The sequence below is a fragment of the Chinchilla lanigera genome, unplaced genomic scaffold, assembly GCF_000276665.1.
Source record: "Chinchilla lanigera isolate Chin_1 unplaced genomic scaffold, ChiLan1.0 scaffold00025, whole genome shotgun sequence".
NCBI classification, from domain to species: domain Eukaryota; kingdom Metazoa; phylum Chordata; class Mammalia; order Rodentia; family Chinchillidae; genus Chinchilla; species Chinchilla lanigera.
The window spans coordinates 21,387,710-21,407,650 of NW_004955426.1; the positions used below are offsets into that span (position 1 = coordinate 21,387,710).

Below are 19,941 nucleotides of genomic sequence, written 5' to 3' on the forward strand. Positions count from 1 at the left end.
GCAAGTGTCACTGTAGTATGATGACTCAAGCTCTTTGGGGAAGATTCCTAGCAGAGGAGTAGCTGGGTCATATGGAATTTCTAAATTCAGTTCTTTGGGAGATCACCATACTGATTTCCATAGTGCTTGTACTACTTTCATTCCCACCAACAATGCAGGAGGGTCCCTTTTCACCAAAGCCATACCAGCATTTGTTGTTGTTTGATTTCCTAATGATTGCCATTCAGTCCGGAGTAAGACAGAATTTTAACATTGTTTTAATTTGCATTTCTCTAATGGCCAGAAATGTTGAACATTTTTCGTATATTTGTTAACCATTTGTATTTCCTGTGTAAAGTGTCTGTTCATTTCTGTAGCTCATATTTCTGGTACCAGGAATTGAACTCAGGATCTTGGTCTTGCCAGGCAGGCACTTGTGCCACTGAGGTATATCCCCAACCCCGTAGCTCATTTTTTGTCGGGGTCTGATAAACAAAATGTGGTATCTATATATATAAAGGAATACTACTCTGATCTAAAGTATGACAAATTTGAGGCATTTGTAGGAAAATGGATACACCTGGAAAATATAGTACTGACTGAGATAAATCAGACACACAAGCTTAAATATCATATGGTATCTCTCATTTGAGTGAGGCAAAATACAAAGAAAATGATAAAGGGTGGACAGAAAGGGACAAGGGGCAGACCTTGTGCAATGGGGAAGTGGCTTAAAAAACAAGGATGAGGAGTGAAAAAGAGGGGAAGAAGAAATGAGGAGAATAAAGATATGCCATTTTCAGGAACCTAATAACAGCAATCTGTGTGACCATCATACACCATAACATGAGCTAAGAAAAATAATATTAAAAAGTATGTAAAAGGAGATGAGGAACCAGAGGAAGAGGGGGAGAGAAAAGGGTTTAGAAAAAAAAAGCTATAATATGTATGTGTAACTACTCCCCAAGATGATTGTAAACTGCATACACTGCAAACGTGAACTATAAAATTAAATTATATTTTTAAAAAAAGAAAGTACCCACCCACTCTTGTGCCTCAGAGATCTGGTTTACCTTAGTATGCTTTTCTTATGTGCCTGTAGAGCACTTCTTGAATAAAAAAATAAGAATATATTTATTCTTTTTTTTTTTTGCCCTTTGCACACAAAGGATAGCACAATATACAAAGCTTGCATTCCATCTTATTTTCTTACTCTGTGCAGTATATCTTCATTATTATCCCACATTAGCACATACACAGGTTCCTTATTCTCTCTTGAGACTGCGTTGTATGGATGTACCACAATTTATTTAAGCAATTCCCAGTTGATGGGCACTTAAGTTATTTCTAACCTTCAGATATTACTATTAAAATGTACTATGTAATGAATAATTTTGTACAAAAGTTATTCCACCCAAGTAAAGTATGACTGTGGGATACATCCTGGAAGTGAAGTTGCTGGGTTGAAGGTACATGCATCTGTAATTCTGACAAATATTACTAATGTATGCCCATAGAAGTTGTAGTAATTTGCCTCCCTAAAGTATGGGATTTAAAATACAGCCTTGATGCTGCCACTGCTAGAGGTGAGGACTGTGGACTTTGTGATTTGTGCAGATTGACAAGAAAAAGAAATTAAGGAGACTAAGGAAATCTGTGAAATGAAAAAGAAATACAATTTCAGGATGGATTAAGCAGGTGCAGATATTCCCACTGCCCGCTCCACTGCCTGGGTTTGATTCGGATGAGACACTCAAAGCTTTTATTTGTGTCATACTTCAACTTTCCAAGCACCATCACTTATGTCACCATCTGCAATCTTCATAAAAAAAAAAAAACTGTAGAAACAAGGCTTGAGGGAGGTTTGTTTGTTTGTTTGCTGAAGCCTTCCTTCCTCAGTTTAGAAACTCAAACCTTGAAGAATTTGCCAGAGGCACTCAGAAATAAAAGGTAGCTGAAAACTAGACTCAGGAAGCAGGACCACTGCCCTCCTGGCCAGCACCGGCTCTCTCAGCTGTGGTCTAGGCTGGTGAATCCTCCCCAGAAGTAATTCCCCAGAATCCTTGTTATGGTTTGTGTCTAGATGTCCCCTTAAAGCCTCATGCAGTCGTATGATTTCGTCAGAGGTGGCTGAATCTGAAGTATATGACTGATTCATACTGCAGTGCTGGGATTAAGAGTGCTGGGATTACCAGTGGGTGTTCTCTGAGATCGGTCCACTGGTTGGATCAGTCCACAGTCTGGATGGGAAAAAAGGGGCAGAAAGAGGCTTGTCACCCTCTCTCCTGTTGCTTTTGCTGTTTCCTGCTGCCATGAACTGTTGCCCCTCTGCTATATACCACCCTGCCTTGGAAACAGCTGATTCTGAACTGAAACCTCCACAAACTGTGAGCTAAATAAACCTTTCCCCTTTAACTTTGGGTGTTGGGTATTTTGTCTCAGCAACAAGAAAAGTAACTAAGACAGTCCTCTGATGACCTGAGGACCTGAGCATGAAAGGACCCCCCGCCAGTAGAGCGGAAGATAAAATCAGGAAACAGGAGGAAGCTTTACTGTTTGCACTGCACAGAGACTTGTAAGTGAGCAGAACAGAGGCTCTGAACGTACAGAAGGGGATACAGAGAATGAAGGGGATGGGAATAGGGCACCTTGGTGTGTACAGAGCAAAAGGCACTAGAGAGAACTTGGAAAAATGTCAATACATTTCAATTCCAGCTTCTACGCACTTGTAACTTATGTTCTTTTTGTAGAAAGCAAAACAACAGGTTCTGATGAAATAGGAGTGTTTGTTATTGAAGACTCAAAGCAAACACTGAATGCCTTCTTCGGCTTTTCACAGGAGAAAGTATTTAACAAAAATGCAACTTCTTTCATAGCATTCAACCAGCACAGTGAATTTGCATCACCTTAAATATCCCAGGGATGATATTCCCTAGATTCTTATTGAAATACTTAAGCAAGAACGCTATAAGACTGTAGTCCGGGAGTGATCAATGTGAGTATCATTCAGGAAATCTATGTATTATATAATGTCACCAAGATGCAAATCTGGCCAAGTTTGGTTTCGGCACTAACAAACCTACTAGGAAGTAATCCTGATTTTTATGGTTATTTTTGCCAAGTAATCAGCAGTGAACAGCTGTTCTTTTGCACTGTGGATCTGCTGGCCACAGAGTTTTCATGAGCTCTGAGGGCCTCGGTCAGCGTGCTTCAAGTCAGTCCTCACTAGGGAGGTCAGCGTCTCAGCAGCTGAGCTACTTTACCAAAGGGAAGCAGGACTCATGAGACCTTGTCCAAAGACTCGGCCCTCCTCTCAATGCTAGGAAGAACAGGGTAAAGAGGGCTCTCAGATGTTCGTGCATCAAGCTGAGAGGACATCTTTTAGACAAGGCTTTTTGCATTGCTGAGCTAAAATGTAATCAGAATCCTGTTTACCTCCAGAAAAGCAGTCTTTGAATTCAGAGCCCTTCCTCTTGATTTTCCCTCCTTTTTTATGGATCAGGAGATTGAGCCCAGGGTTTTCCCACTGAGCTACATACCCAGCCTTTTTATTCTTTATTCTGCGATAGGTTCTCACTGTTTCCCAAGGGGGCCTTGAATTTGCATTCCTCCTGCCTCAGCCTGCTAGAGTTGGGATCACAGGTGTGTCTATCCCATGGAGCTGCCTCTTGATTTGACTCTGATGGCTAACCAACCTTGCCACTGGCTTGGAGCAGAAAGCTGAAGGAAATGTCTTTCTTACTCATCCAACGAATGAGTTGAAAAAAAGCTAGATGTTGGCTTCATCAGATAAAATCAGTAAGACCTTTCTCAAGCTCTAGATTTAGTTATTCTGCCAGGCATGGTGGTACACACCTATTATTCTAGCACTCAGGAGGCTGAGGCAAGAGAATTGTAAGTTTGAGGACAGTCTGAGCTACATAGTGAGACCCTGTCTCAACAAAACAAAACAAAAAATAGATTTAATTAGCCTAAGTCAAAATAGAATAAGAAAATAAGCAAAATCCTGTGTGCTAACTTAGGCTTCTTAATTTAGCAGTGTGGCTGCCGAGAGGTCACAAGTACAGTATGGGGTGAGAAGTCGGGACTCTGGGGCTGAAGAACCTGGGGTCCAGTCTATTTCCGCTGCTCACTGCGGGAGTGGGTGAGCAGCCTGGCCTCCCCTGAGGCGTCCATAGCTCCACTGCACCCGCCATGTGGGCTTGGCGAGGTACCTACGTCTCGACACTGGCCCTTTGTCTGTGAGGTAGGGATAACAACAGTCCTGGCCTGGATGGCATTTCTGAAGCAAAGTGCTAGCAAAGTCCTGGAACCTGCCATGTGGCCGATGACCACTAGCTGTTGCGATAAAGAATGTGGATCCTGAAACAAGTCACAGTGATGCACACCTATAATCCCTGCACTCTGGGAGGCTGAGGCAGGAGAATCACAAATTTGCACACAATTAGCAACCTAGCAAGATGCTCTCAAAATATAGAAAAAGGCTAGGGATGTAGCTTGATGTGAAGGCCCTAGGTTCAATCATCAGGACCACAAAAAAGAGGGGGAGGACTCTGAAATGTGTTTTTATTTAATGGCCTTTACACTTCTATTCCTGGTGGGTTCCAATGATTAAAATGTGTTCAGAAGAGGAAAGACAGGCTATTTTGGTTAGTAAACTTTTATAAGCTTAGTTGAATCATTCCATTGATTTTTTTTTTTTTTTAAAAGCAAAAGGCATTTAGTGTAGCTCTACAGCAAATAAGACCTGTAAAGTGGTCCTCAGTGTGCTGGGTGTCTCTGGGACATCTCTAGGAGATCTAAGATTATTACCCAGGAATGTGAATGATGTGGGAATTATAGATGCTGATGACCCAGAGGCCTGGTTCCTTGGACAACACAGCCAACAAGGACATGTTTGTGTCTGAGAGGCATTAAAAGTGTAGTAGAAAGAGCACTGGGTTTTGTTTAGATTGGGCGCTGCTTAACCTTGTAAACTTGAGTAAGTTTACTAACTTCTAGGCATCAATGCTTTCATCCTTCAGATAAACATGATAAAATCGACTTCATAAACTTGGAGGAGGGTTAAACACCACCATTAGCACATAGTAAAGGCTCAATAGATATTTTCTTTCCCCAACATAATCTCCTCTTTTCCAAAAGTATAAATGATTCATTTGACAAACCCAGAGGTAGTAAGCCTAGGAAAGCATAGGCAGGGACAAAATGATTCAAAATATATCTGTAGTTTGTTGTTGATAAATAACTGTACTCTTCAAATATTTGACCTAGCACCATGCTTTATAAATACCTGATGTTATAAACGGTTCACACTCTAAGGTGGTGTGCCAGGTGTGTAAATCGGACAGACAAGTAGGAATTTGCATTCTAGATCAGCTGTCTTAAAACACCCCCCAAGTTAAATACATATACCCAGCTCCAGACCACAATGTCCCCCTCTAGAGCACCGACACTTCATTCTCTCTGAGTGTGCACTTTTAAATTATGCCCAGTAAGCTTCTTTATGCCCCTCACGAGAAAGTGATGTTTCCTCTCTGCTATCCCCAGTGTAAAAAAGCACTTTTAGAAAATATGGATTCTGTAAAGAAGCTGAGACACATCCTAGAGCAGCTGAGGCCAATTTGTTGACTGTGAGGGGAGACACAAAAAATCATAATCCTTGAGACATAGCCTCCCTGTCTAACCAGGTCCTACCTGCCCTTGGAAATATACTGTATGTAAATAAGTGCATTTGTAATAACAAAAGACAATTTAGGTATGAATTTTTAAGACCAAGTCTGGTCTTAAATTGGCATTTGACCAGTATGAAAAATTGTCAATAGGGGCTGGGGATTTAGTTCAGTGGCACAGCTCCTGCCTGGCAAGCGCAAGGTCGTGAGTTCAATTCCCAGTACTGGAAAAAAAGCAAAAAAGAAAAAAAAAAGAAAAATTGCCAATGCCTTACTGTGTTCAAGTTCCAAATGATCCAAATGAGTTTCTGGTGTACTTTTTTGTTGTCATGAAATGATAAATGTTTAGATACATTTAAGTAAAGATCAGACAACACAGAATCAATGCCAGTAAAATTACATTTGATTGAAATTAAAACAAAATACTTATTTATTTGGATTATAAGGTGAAGCCCTTAGCTCTGTGTGGCTTGGCTTCCATATAAACAAGCAGGAAAGAACCACATATGATGAAAGCTTTTTATTACTTCCTATGTGTTGTGGATGCAGCTGTGCTGAATGATGCACACTGAAAAATAAGAATTCAATCTCTTAGGGGCTGGGGATTTAGCTCAGCAGCACAGCGCCTGCCTGGCAAGCGTGAGGTCATGAGTTCAACTCCCAGTACAGGAAAAAAACAAAAACAAAACAAAACAAAAAAAAGAATTAAATCTCTTAACCCAAATTAAGTTCCAAGATGATGAAAGGTTAAGTATTTTAAAATGAAGCAAGCAAATAAAAAAAAAAATGAATTTAAGATTTACCAAACTGGAGAGTGTCAAGGCAATTGAAGTTTAATAACTCTTGAAGAAATCACCTTTAAAACATGTTCGGATGTTGGCTTATGTTGACTACAAACCATTCTAGAAAGAAATGCGCTGAAGCACTAAAAGTGGCTGTCTTTCCTCTGCAAGAGGGGCAGGAAGCATGAAAGGTGGTTAAGAGTGGAATTCAAGCAGAAGCTGCCTGGACTTAAATCCCAACTCTGCCACTTAAGCAAATGTTCAGTTCACAGTGATTAGGTTTCTCCATCAGTAAACTGGTGATAAGATCGGCCTTACCCCCTGGGGTTGTTGTGAGGATTAAGTTAGTAACACAAAGAAAGTACTGGCAGTAATGCCTGGCATATTATGCCTGGCATAAGAGCTCAATAAGCATTAACTAATTTCTTTTTTAAGGGACAGAATCAATATAGGCAGGTTTTGCCTCCTCTCTTGTATTTTCCAAATCAGCTTTTCTCTCTTATGCACATTACTATTACATTGGGGAAAACACAATAAGTATTTCCTGAAGGCCCTGGAACTTAAATCAGCCAGGATTTTTAGTCACATACATTCAAGTGTTTATTAGAAATCATGGTCTATAGCTGGGGAATGGATACTTCACGGCTGCTGAGATCCAAGAATTAAAAATTAAAGTTGCAGGACTGATTGAAATGAACTTTGTGTCCCATTTCATAAGAGAACAAGCCTATTTCATAAGAAGTTAGGAAAGTTCAGTTCCTATAAAGGACTGCTTGCATCCTTTGGAAAAACTTGTGATTTCTCAGCTTTCTTTCCTCCTCCCTACCCCTCACCCCCAACCTCAAGCTTCTACCCAACTTAGTACTTGGCATTTTCTCCCCTCTAAAACTTACATGGACTTTTTCTTTACTGAAATCACATTTCAGTATAATGGTACATGTCTGGGTTACTTTTCTCTTGTTGCTGAGACACAATACCTCACACCCAAAGTTAAAGGGGGAAAGATTTATTTAGTTCATAGTTTGCAGAGGTTTCAGTTGATAATAGACTGGGCCAAAGGCAATGTGGCAAGGCAAACAGCCATCACAGAGGAGAAACAGTTCATGGTGGGCAAAAGGTAGCAAAGCAACCAAGGGACCTTAGCAGCTTCTTTATACTCTGTCAAGGCTACCAGGCTCAAGACAGTGCCAAATCAGTGAACCGATTTAGAAATCATACATCCTAAATCCCAGCATCACACACACTAGATTCCACCACCTCTGAAAAAGCCCCATCCGTGACCACATGAGGCTTTGGGGGGACATCTAGACACAAACCATAACAACAAATCTTTCAAAACACAATATTTGATTCAGTAAAATTTCTTGGGCAAGGAAAATAAATTAGAGAAAGAAAAAAGGAGTAAATGTACTCAACATCTTTGTTAATGTCTTAGTGGGTCAACAGGTTTCAAGCATAATTAATTTACATATACAGTTATCATTCTTAAAATATGTTTTGAAGTTCCAGGAGCAGAGAGAAAACTAAAGAAGAAATTGCTTTCTCCTTCTTCTATTTTGTTCCAAATTTTCAAGGGAAATTTTTGGGAAAAAGTCTCTGCTCCTTTTGGAGTCTTCTCTTGCCAGCAACTAACAAATCTGTACAGTACAGTTGCCAAGGCAATGTCAAGACCTTGCAGACAGAGGAAGAAAATGTGGTGTGCAGACAAGGAGATGGTGAAAACAGATTAACAACGTGAGCATGGGGTGGGGGTAACTGGAAAAAAATAAAATCACATTTCCCTTTACATCTGTTATTGTAAAGGAGTCCTTTTTCCCCCATACCACCTTGTTCATGAATGCCTGATTTGTTTCCTAACTCTGCCCCAATCTCTGTACCTCAGTATCAAGCCCTGTCAAAATGGAATCTGGTGCATTCTAGTGAGTCAAAGAACTTTTTTACTTGCTCATTTTTCTGTCACTTTTACTTGAAGCCTTAGATCCAACCAGACCCCTCCGGCTCATAACCACAAAGACAGATGCACCCTACACTCTCCAAGCAGCACAAATATTTGCTTATAGAATAAATTGCTCTTGTCAGATATAAGCAACCAGTAGCAAAATATTCACTCATTTTTCTAGGACTATTGCTTTAGTTTTTAAATGCTCAATTTTTCTTTCTTCACCCTCTCCTCTTCAGGAACAATCCTTGGATTTGCCCTCCGACCATACAGAATGAGCTACCGGGAAGTCAAGTACTTCTCCTTTCCTGGGGAGCTTTTGATGAGGATGTTACAGATGTTGGTCTTGCCGCTTATCATTTCCAGTCTTGTCACAGGTACCATATATGGTTTTTGATGTTTTCTCAAGTGTGCTTACTGCAGAAGATTGCTTAGAAAAGCGAATGCTTTAGGTTTCTGCTGGATGCATGCTCTGTTCTAGCAAAAAAAAAAAAAAAGTCCCTTCAAAATGATGGAAAGGAGGCTTTAGTAATGCATGAATGATTATAACTCTCATATTTTATCAATCACAAGAGGAAATGGAATTAAACTGCCTCACCATGAACAAGGTGCCCTGCTAGACACCACACGACCAGCCTTCCCTGACCGCAGTGATGTAGTTGACAACAGCGTACAACAGGTCTGTTTTCTCACCCTCTTATCCCACCCAGATAACATCTGGTTGGACAGCCTATTAGCTATTGATGCAAGAATGCTTGTTCTCAGAGCCACCAGGACTTGAGCGGGAGCCTTCTTGGAAGCCTCATCAAGAGGTAATGCCCACAACACACTCACCAACTCTGCTGCCACCAACACTTTCTCTTTTCCTGGTGTACCCGCATGATTTAATTTCTCCTTCAGTTGCCCCACACACCCTTGTTACCTTTTACACTGGTGGGAGAGTGGGGAGGGGGTGGGAGATTTCTCTGATAAATATATTGTCCATTGACACTTGGATTTTTAACCAATAGAAGTGCAGAATAGGACTCCGCTTTCTATGACACTGCGATGACAGTCTACTACTGCATGGAAAAAGGTTTAAAAGGTTGTTCGCCTACGTGATTGACAAATACAAACAGAGCCAAGAAGTTGCAGAAAAGTGTTACTGTCCTTCCTGCCCACTCTTCTCTTTCCCCGCAGCACATCTCTGATTTGGAGAAGGAATTTCCATAGGCAGTGCCCCAGCAAGATGGTTTCTGGGTTTGTAGCTAAAGCCCAGAACTCAGGTATTACTACTGACCCTGTCCTCTTTTGCACCCGTGGCTCACTCTCCTCTCCTACGCAGTCCACATCACCTCTGTGTGAGCTGTCTCTGAGCATCTTCCCCTCTCTTGCCAAGGAGTTCTCAAAGATGTTTATGATCTCCTCTCAAGATCTCTATGAAATAAGAACTTCACAGTGCAGTTCAAAGGTCATGAGCAACATTCTGACCATCCCATGCTGTTACTTGGCCATAACTTGGTTAGATTTTTTCCTCAGTGTCTTGAGGACCTCTGCTAGCTTCCACTTTTCCAAGACCTTAAACAAGTAATTGCACATATACAATCTTGAATTGGAGAATGAGCAGCTGTAGAGAACGGTTGATTTGGGGTGCTTGTTTGTGAAAATGAGCTGGTCCATTGCTGACTAGAGATAATCATAATCATTACAATTCTGCTCACAGAAGCTGTACTAAATGCTGACATGAGGGCACACTTCCCATTTCTCTTGGAAACAAATTCTTTGCAGAAAGCCTTTATAGGTCAAAACTCACATCCCACATTTTATTTAGAAGAACAGTGAATCCCTCTTTATCATCCCTAATGGCAATACACCTTAGCTGAGATCTGGTTTCCCTGGACACAAACTAAGGGTGTTGAATTCCTTCATACTCTTTCTTCTAGGGTGTAATCAGTATTTAGAAGTTTCTCCTTTCTCTTAATCGTACCAAGAGCCTATAGTGTTACTTTTTAAAAGAGGAAAGCCTCTGTGTGATATAATTAGTAAAAAAATGGTACTTTCCCTGAGTGGCGTGGTAGTTAACCTGTACCCTGAAGTGGATTTCCATGGTGTTTGTAATACTTAATAATCACCTTTTTAAAGGAGTAAGATATTTGGTTGAGCAATTTTACAGAAAAAATGCTACAATCCAATCTCTTTGCAAGGATAAAAGAAAAATTTGGCCAAAGGTTGAAGAAATTATCAATATGTACAATATTGCCATGAAAGAGAAAGCAATTTGAAGGTGCAAACAGCCAATATAGAATGAACTTCTATGATGTAACCTAATTGCAAATTGGGGTACTGCCACATAGAAATCAAGAGAGTCTCAGTTTTTATTCAGGACTGAATGAAGACAAGAAACCTCAGAAGCATAATTTAGCTTTGTTGAAGATCTTTTTAAGGTGTTAGTGTCAAAGGACTAATTTTTAAATTGTAGTAATTTAGATACGGTGATCAATTAGGATGAATGATAGCTTCAGTGAGAATTTCCTTCATGGTTCTGAGTACAAGGATTCTAAACCAAAGGGGGAGGTTAGGACCCAGTGGGAAGGGGAGGGGAAACTTTTGCACATTACATAGGCCTTGGAGTATCTCTGTGTGTATCGGGAGACGGCACTGAGGAATGTGTTGCCTAGGGAGAAAGCAAGTAAGGCTCCATCAGTCTGGAATGGAAAAGCAATCTTAAACGCTTTTAGTTGTCAAGGGGCTAGCTACATATATGAAGCTGCCTTTTCAGGCTGCTTTTTGTTTTCCTACTTTGATAGAATCATGGATACAGAGAAATATTTCTCTTCCACAGGAGAAGGAGCAGAGACAAGAATGATGATAAGTGAGAAATGATTGCAGTGCAGAGTAACATGGACAAAGGGGAGGCAAGGAGACTATTGGGACCTGGACAGTGTAAGGCTAATCAGCTCCAATTGTTGCCAGGTAGCAACAAGAGCCAAACCTTCCCATTTCTTTCAAGAGAACTTAATTATCCAAGTTTTTAAGAGGTCTTCCATCATTTTAAATGTTGATGCAATTCTCAACACGAAGCACTGTAAGCCAAGCAAAGAATATCTGCTCATCCAGTCCAACCCTGGGGATACCAATAAGGGAAATGAAGTTTGGACATTGGTACTAAATTATGAGGAACACACTGTTAAACTTGTGTGTCCATCAGGCCATCTCTGGGTTTCTTTTGTTGCCTGACTCCACCACTGGCAGAGCCTTGCTAAAGCTTAACTCATGATGGTGGAATTAGCTACTGAACCCCACATTACTGCTGGCTAAATGAACAGCTACGGTGAAGGCTCTCTTCTCCATCTTCTGGGTATGCCCACGTTGTGTGGCATTGATGTGGGCTCTTTCTCTACCAGATAAGGACATCGTAAGAACTCGTAGGTCACGGTCCCATTGAAACTGTTTCCCAGTGAGAAACTGCTTCATAGATTTAGTGCTCCTAAATTCAAATGTCCTATGGTTTATGCAGTAGGAAATTAAGAAATTTTTATTCCATTTTGTTTTGGAAGATTCTAGGAAACATGTTATATACTTAATTGTACTGAAGTCATATTTAGTGTTTTTTGTTTGTTTCTGGTTTTTGAGTGGCTAGTTTTGCATTTTGAGGCATTTATGTTATTGTTGTTGTTATTCTTTCTGGTTTCATCTTGTGTTAGGGCTTTTGTTCATTGATTTTTTTTTTTGTAGTGCTGGTATATGATGGGCAAGTGCTCTACTGCCCCGCTTCATCTCCAGCCCTTGAAGTACACTTAAACTCTGCAAAATCTAAGTTAGATTTTTGTACTTGAAATACTGTGTTTGTAAGTTAGGGCTCTAAAGTCCCTGGAAGCTTAGCTCTCCTGGTCCTGAATTGAAATTCCAATCTTCCCAAACATCCCTGGTGTATTAGCATTCCAGAAGCTGCCAGGGAGAAGCTGGGAGAAAGCCTAATGGCTACATGTGTACTCAAGTATCTATTTTTTTAAACAAGAAGAATGTGTCTATGCCAACACATCACACAATAAAACAGGGTGTTGGCACCAATTTTTATTGATTTTGTCAGGATCATAAGCCAACTAGCTATTTCATGCCAGAAATATGAGTTGGTTTGGATGGGTCAGCATGGTGTGAATTCACAGGATAATAATTAAACACCATATCTGGTTTGCTGTGTGAACATAACTATTGCCTCTTCCTTAGTTCTGCATTTGCTTAGAAAACTAGAGCTTTTTCTCATTCTAAATGAGCATTTCCCACAATAACTAACTGCAGAAGAAATCTTCGGTGTTAGCCTAGTTTTCTGGAAGGGAGTAGTTTCTGCAGTCAGTCTGAGTGGAGTGGGGCATACTGTTGGTAAAAGAGGTAAGAGAGGAGGATCTCTCTTCAGTTACAGAAAAGCCACAGTAGCGGCACCCTGGAGGTAGCCCCTTAAAATGAGTGACATTCATCTTACAGCATTCATTCATCCCTTCATTCATACACAGTCATCGACTATGTCCAACATTGAGTTAGACACAGGAGCCACTGGAGTAAGACGAAACAGTGTCCAAATGTGTATTGGGTGAAAAAGAGGGAACCCTCTCAAATCCCTTTATGAATATCCTACATGTAAGTGAACTCCTATTCCAATTCCACTGATTCTCTGCACTCTCACCAAGAGAGAACTTGAATGATTTTTAAGAATATGATCTCAACACTGATGTTCAGAGTTCAGCATCTCCATCCCAAGTCAGCTAATCAGGAGTTCTCCAATGTGGATACCATCTCTATATCACTTACTTAAAATATGCTTTCAATTAATGTGCTTTTATTGTGATGCTTCAAATCATTACCCGAAATGGAATCCCCCTATTCCTTCTGAAGGAAATAATAAAGTACAAAGTCCTAAATTGATACAGTTGCCTGACAGGCTCAGAGAGCCTGAGACCACCCATTCTCTGGTTTAAAAAGATCAGATGATTAGCAAACGCTTACAAAGCACTGAATATATATGAACACTGAAGTAAGACTTCACCTTCCTTGTGATCCAAAGAATTGAAAAGAATTACTTTCTTATTTATTCTACAATTTAATATATAAATTAAGGAAGAGTTTCTATATGACCAGAACCACTGTATTTATCCCACACTGGAAAACACTGGTATAATCTAACCATTCCTGCAGTTTCTCTCCCAAATGATTATCTACCTTCTACCCAAACATTTCAAAAGTGAAAAGGTCTTTAGAACTCATTTGTCCTTGGGAAACTAACATTTTTTTTTTTGGCATCAAAAATAAAAAACAAGCAGGTGTGGTGGCACATTCCTGTAATCCTAGCACTCACAAGGCTGAGGCAGGAGGACTGCTTTGAGTTCAAGGCCAGTCTGACCTACAAAGTGAGTTCAAAGCCAGCCTGAACTGCACAGTGAAACCCTGTCCAAAAAAGACAAAAATAAGTAAATAAATAAACAAACAAAAATAAAACAAATTTTAGAAAAACAAACTCCTGCTTGCTGGTAATCTAGCCATTTGACAAGTTCTGTGATATGTTAAATATTTAGGCAGCGTCCTTTCAAATCTATAGGTCAATGGATTCAGTGGAGTGTGGGACTCGTGACAGTTGAAACCAAAGCTGGAATGACCAGCAAAGGGCTCTGCTACTTGAGAAAATAATGAAAAGACAGCAGCACCCTAGTACCAGTTGTTAATTGGTTCCAGGAGGTGTGATGGGTGGCAAACAAATTGTGTTGGCTGGAAAGAGAACCAAGTCACAAGGCACCACACAGTCACGTTCTAGCATGCATGTCAAATACCAGTGATGAGTGCCGCAGCTTGTCGCTATCACAACACATTGAGTACCAAGTTCCACCAGTTTCAAAGCAACCCAGTACCGAGGTGTGACCATAAAAGCAATGAATGTTGTGCTTCAGCCATGGCCCTTTGGCTCCAGAGAAACAGTTACGATATGAGCAAACTAAAGTTTTTGTCATTTCATTTGACACAAGTGGTCAGAAAATGAGGCAAACAATTCTTAATTCTTGAGCTTTTGCAAAGTTTATTAAGGTCTTGCAAAAAATGAGAGCCAAAATCACTTAAGAGAAATTTAATGTTTTAAACTCTTCATTGTTAAGGCCCTGACGTGTGCTGAAGGCCAATTTGAATATTCTGGGCACTGAAGAACAAAGAAATTTTAAGGACTGTTGATTTCCCCTATACACACATATTGTTTCAAAATAAAAAGCATCTGGGGCTGGGGATATAGCTCAGTGGCACAAGCGCCTGCCTAGAAAGCGCAACGTGCTGAGTTCAATTCCCAGTACCAAAAAAAAAAAAGAAAAAGAAGAAAAACCTCAAAATAAAAAGCATCCATCTTGGAGAGGAAAGAGCTTCTTCAGGCTTCCCTTTCATGCTGTGTAAAATGGAGGTGATGATAACACCAGTGCCATGGGGTTGGTGTGAGGATGTATTCCTTGCACCCAGTATGTACTTGTTTAGTGGTAGCTACAGGTAGAGTAGCCGCTGAAAGAGCTGTCCTCTGGCAGTTTTCATCATACAAATGCAAATTCAAAAGCAAGATTTCTTCAAGAGCACATAATTAAAGCTCCAGAGTCTATGACTTTCATTTGTCTATGATCCTCGCTACAACCAGTTTCCTATTAAGGTAAATTAAAGAAACCATAAGGTTAATCCAGTAAAAACACAGAGAGCCGGACAGAATTCCTTCCTCACCACCAGAGGGGATTGGTTTCTGCCCTGCAGCATGGAATTCAATTTCCTTTATCACAGATGCATAATACTAAATATTATCATTGGTTATACAACTGCCCAGTCTTCCCTGAGGAACTCAACCCCAGTGTGTGGTACCCTGAATTCCACGGGGCAGTGAATTCCACACACTGCTGGCACACTGTGAAAAGAGCCTCTCCAGCTCAGGAAAACTGAAGGCAAACTGAGTGTCTGTCTCAGCACTCAGACGCACCTCAAAGCTGTAAAGCAGCCTCAGCCCAGTTCATTTGAGGCCTGCAGGCTGGTCCTCTGCTATGGTCTCTTGGGTGCTGCTCACACACAGCGGCAGGGGTGGCTGCACCACGCCTGGCTAGGCTGCAGGATGTAGTGGGAGAACGGATCCATGGAATACAACAGTCCCCTGGCTTTTTATATAGAGTACCAAAGAAATCTTGAGAAATAAATTTTTTTGGCCACTAAGCTACATACCCAGATTAAAGTGTTTTCTCCTCCTGTGTAGTTGGGTTTTGGTGAGGTAGACAATCATGTGAATCTAACCATCCTACAAAATGTCCATGCTTCTATTATAGACAACTTCACTGAGGAAGCCAGGTATGTTTCTAGGACCTAAGGACACCCAAGTGAAAAAGACAAAATTCCTGTCCCCTGGGAGTTGATAATCTGGTTTGTGGAGACTGACTCATGAGTGTAACACCCAGGGTAACACCAATAGAAAGTACGACCTTAGTGGGGAAACAAGATGGACAAAGGAACAGTCCAGCTATCTCTCTTCCCTGCTTCTCCGGTGTTCAGGTTCCCTTGTCAGAAAATAACTCTGAGCAAGGGAGAAAGTGGCTTTTGGTTTATTTGTTTATTATTTTTTCCTAATACCTGAGTTTTTCACCATTGAATACACTAAGAACTAGAGATGGATCCTTTGAGTTTCCCAGGAGAAGTCACCATGGAGAAAGTGTCCTGACAGATGGAAAGTTAGGAAGAAGACTGGCTTGATGAGGTAACCACAGAAACTGTCCCTGTCAGAGGTACCCTTGGCGTTCTCACTTTAGAAAGGATGTGGGTAGAATATCATGCTTCCCTCCTCCCAGCACAGGAGTCCCCTTTCAGCACCCTGGAAGGGAGCCATTTTGCTCTGCCTGGTCATCCCATTGTTAGATGGTTTTGAACGTGAAGCCAAAGTCTGTCTTCTGTGAGGTCCACCAGTTGGTCGTAATTGTGCCGTACAGAGCAGGAAGAGAGGACAGTTTTTCAGATAACTTTAGGAGAGAACCTGGTATCTCCTGGGCACCTGAGCCCCAGCTAGGTCCCCATGCTACCTGGCCATCCTGGTCACCTCGCACACCCTGCGGTGTTCCTAGAACTGCCCCTGGCCCTCCAGGTCCCCTGTGACATGAGTAGGACAGTATTCAGGACCCAGTCGTCCATTAAATGGACTGTTACCAGCTGCACCAAACCAGCTAATTGTTTGTTTGTGGGAAGCTTTTTGTGGTAAAATTGGAACAGTTCTCAGGTGAAAGCCCAGAAGCCCCAAGTTTGGGGCTTGGTGTGAGATACTGCTTGCGAAAGGCTTGGACTTGGACAAGTTAGAAGCTCTCATCTGTAAATTTCAACACATTCAATTTAGTCTGTGGTTTGGGTCAGTTCTGGTTTGGAAGAATTTTTTAAATTTATTTTTAGTAAATAAAAATAACATTTAAGGCCTTCCTTCATCTCTAAGAAAAATAAAACACTTTCCCCTACTATCAACATGATTATCTCCTTCAGATCCCTGTAGAACTCGAGCCTGCGGGCAGAGTGGGAATAGACGCTTTGCTGCTACTGAGATGACACTGGTCTCCAGGAGAAGCAGTAAGGGTTGAATTCCCCCTGGAGCTTTGTGCTTGAGGATGGAGGTGAAAGGTGGAAGGTAGGGGTTGGGAGTGGGACTATTTCTGAAGCGAGACACCATCTTACTCACTTCTGCCTTCTAGCGTTCAGTTGGAGAGAACTGTCCCCAAAATCACTCTTGCCTAAGAGCTCTTTGGTCAGTTGGCCTGAGGTGGGGCTTGGCAGTCAGCATTTCTTTATGGTTCCCTGGGTCATTCTAGCAGTGCACCCAGGGGTGAGAAGGACCACTTTTCAGTTGCCCTACCATTGCTTTGTTTTCCATTGCCACAGGGCCAGGTGTCACCATTTATTTCAGGCCCTAAGTAGTTCAGCTAAACCCTGCAGGGAGCCTCCTGAGGCTTTCCCCAGGCTCCTCCTCAAGGATGCTCCCAGAGGCAGAGGTTTGTTTCCAGCTTACAGTTAATCGCTGCAGTGTGACTTGCTATTAGCTTATCTGTCATTGTCACAGAGGCCTCTCAAGGGTACCATGGATATAACTCACATTGTCTTTGCACTGCTCAGAGCAGAGTCTAGTTCTTAACCTGGCAAATAAGACCCTTTCCAGCCCACTGCTTCTCTGATGGAAACTCTGCTTCCTCCCAGGGTTCTGGTGCTCTCAGCACTTCGTTTTACCCCAGACGCATTTGCCTCCTGACTCGACCTCTTCCCCAGCTCCTTCCCATCCTTTAACTCCTTCAGGGTCCAGCGTGGCTTTAGTCCTTCTGTAAAGCTGTCCCTGCTGTTTGCAGCAGTGAGCAAGGATCCATGTTGCTGTTATTTGTATGTCATCATCACACACTGCAAATGTCTTTTCCTTCAACCAAATTAAAAAGGCTTCCCTTAGGAATGTGTTTTCTGTATTGTGGCACCCAGAGCAAAGTTCACAGCATACCATATGAATGCTTATTTTTAATTATAAAAATCATACACAGTGTATTTAAAATGATGCATACTTGTGTGCATGAAGTGAAGAGGGAAATGTTACTGCGCAGACTATACAGAGGTGGCCGCAATCCAGTGTGAATCCTGTAGGAGAAACAGAGTTTGGTAGTGGGCAAGCACTCAGATTAGACCAACTGAGCTCAAAATCCAGCGTGGTGCTGGGCGTGGTGGCTCACGCCTGTAATCTCAGCACTGGAGAGGCTGAGGCAGGAGGATCGCCACTAGTTTGAGGCCAGTCTGGGCTATGTAGTGAATTCAAGGCCAGCCTGAACGACACAGCAAGACTCTGTCTAAAAAGAAAAAAACAAACTGTGTGGCCACTTCCCTACTCCAAGATCTTCAACAAGTTACTTTGAGCTATCTCAGTCTCCTCATCTACAAAATGGGGATAAAAATAATGTCTACCTCAGGGGCTGGGGATTTAGCTCAGCGGCAAAAGCACCTGCCTGGCAAGTGCAAGGTCGTGAGTTCGGTTCCCGGTACCGGAGAAAAACCAAAAAAAAAAAAAAAAAAAAATATCTACCTCATTTCCTTGTTATAAATATCAATGTTGTTAAGATCCTGTAAAGCTTTGAAAACATTGCATAATATGTGATAGCTACTAGGAAATGTGAGCTGTTAATCTTTCACACTTTTTTTAGAAGTTTACATACAAATGTATTATTTTGTTAACAGAGAATCATATGTGTTCTGCAATATGCTTTCTTTGGTTAAAAAAAATTTTGTGGCTGTTTCACTATATTAGTAAATGCAAATACATCTTGGCACTGAATGGCTGGACTTACTCCAATGTTTTGTGCTTTCAAACGTATTCTTCAATAAATTTCATTATTTATATGTTTATGTTCTATTTCTGAATTATTAATTACTAAAGCAAAGTTGTTCAAATATCAAGTATGTTGTAAATATACTATTTAATATTAGAATGGTTTTAATTGAGCTATAAAGTGAATGCATTGCTCTAAAGTGTGTTTGTCCTAAGAGCTGAAGTTTTATTATTTTAAAGCTAACTTCCTGAGAATACATGGCAAACATTTCCCAAATTGAAAGATAGTAATTCATACAAAAAAATCTTAATATCAACATATCTAAACTACACATTAACTATTTAAGAAAAAGTGGAAATGTCAGTATCTTTTATACTGGAATCTTGCCATAATTTTTAACTTGAGAGTAGAATTTTAGTTTTATCTTGACCCTGTACTTGATCTGAAAGCATTTCTTTAGCATGGACCCCAAAGACACTTTTAGAGCTAGATATCACTGTAGTAATTCTTAAACTAAAAATTCGTAACATTCTTACAAGTACAGTTAGCAAATGTTTACATATTGAACTGTATATGCAGTAGGCATATTAAATATGAAAAAATATGGCTCTTATGCCATATAAGGACAAAACCACAAGCATATTTTCATAAACATGACAAGCTATTGTATTTGTTTATTTATTTAGTTAGTTAGGTTTTTTTTTTTTTTTTTTTTTTGGTTTTTTTTTCTAGTACCAGGGATCGAACTCACGACCTTGTGCTTGCCGGACAGGCGCTGTGCCACTGAGCTAAATTCCCAGCCCCCGCTATTGTATTTAAGTGCGATTGATAATTTCAAATTTTCTAATATCATTTGAACATAATACTTCATAACTTTCAAGCTCTTTTTCTATGAGCATTCAGACAAGAGAAACTGAAGAAAAATCTATAGGGAAAAGTCTTAAAATTATTAATTTAATCTATCGAGTTTAATCTGTTACTTTTTTCTCCAAACTGTGCATGAGGCATCATTATTTGACTTTAGCAGAAACCATCTGAGTGTAGCTTATGGAACACAGATGTTCTGTGGGAACTGACTTGAAGTCACTATGTAATTTCCCGTTAAATAAACAGCTGAACTTTAATTTAACTCCCAAGTGAGCCCAAGGGCCTGAAGTGCTATATACAATCAAATAAGTACGTTTTCCTTGTGTGAAAGATACATTTGTAGCAAGGCATATTAGAGTTTCTGGGGCTTAGAATCATACTTTTGCTCCTCATCACAAACT

At 40.7% G+C, this 19,941-nt stretch overlaps 1 protein-coding gene across 2 annotated transcripts in view; it reads left to right on the forward strand.

Moving 5' to 3' along the window:
- The window catches only part of Slc1a3 (solute carrier family 1 (glial high affinity glutamate transporter), member 3), a 78,765-nt gene that overhangs the window by 15,725 nt on the left and 43,099 nt on the right, over positions 1-19,941 (forward strand). Inside the window, exon 3 of one of the 2 annotated variants that reach the window (XM_005386210.2) lies at positions 8,609-8,746. In XM_005386210.2, coding sequence (XP_005386267.1) covers positions 8,609-8,746 — 138 coding nt within the window. Of the gene's footprint in view, positions 1-8,608; positions 8,747-9,140; positions 9,182-19,941 lie in introns of those variants that run through there. The other variant, XM_013514995.1, reaches the window with a different exon arrangement.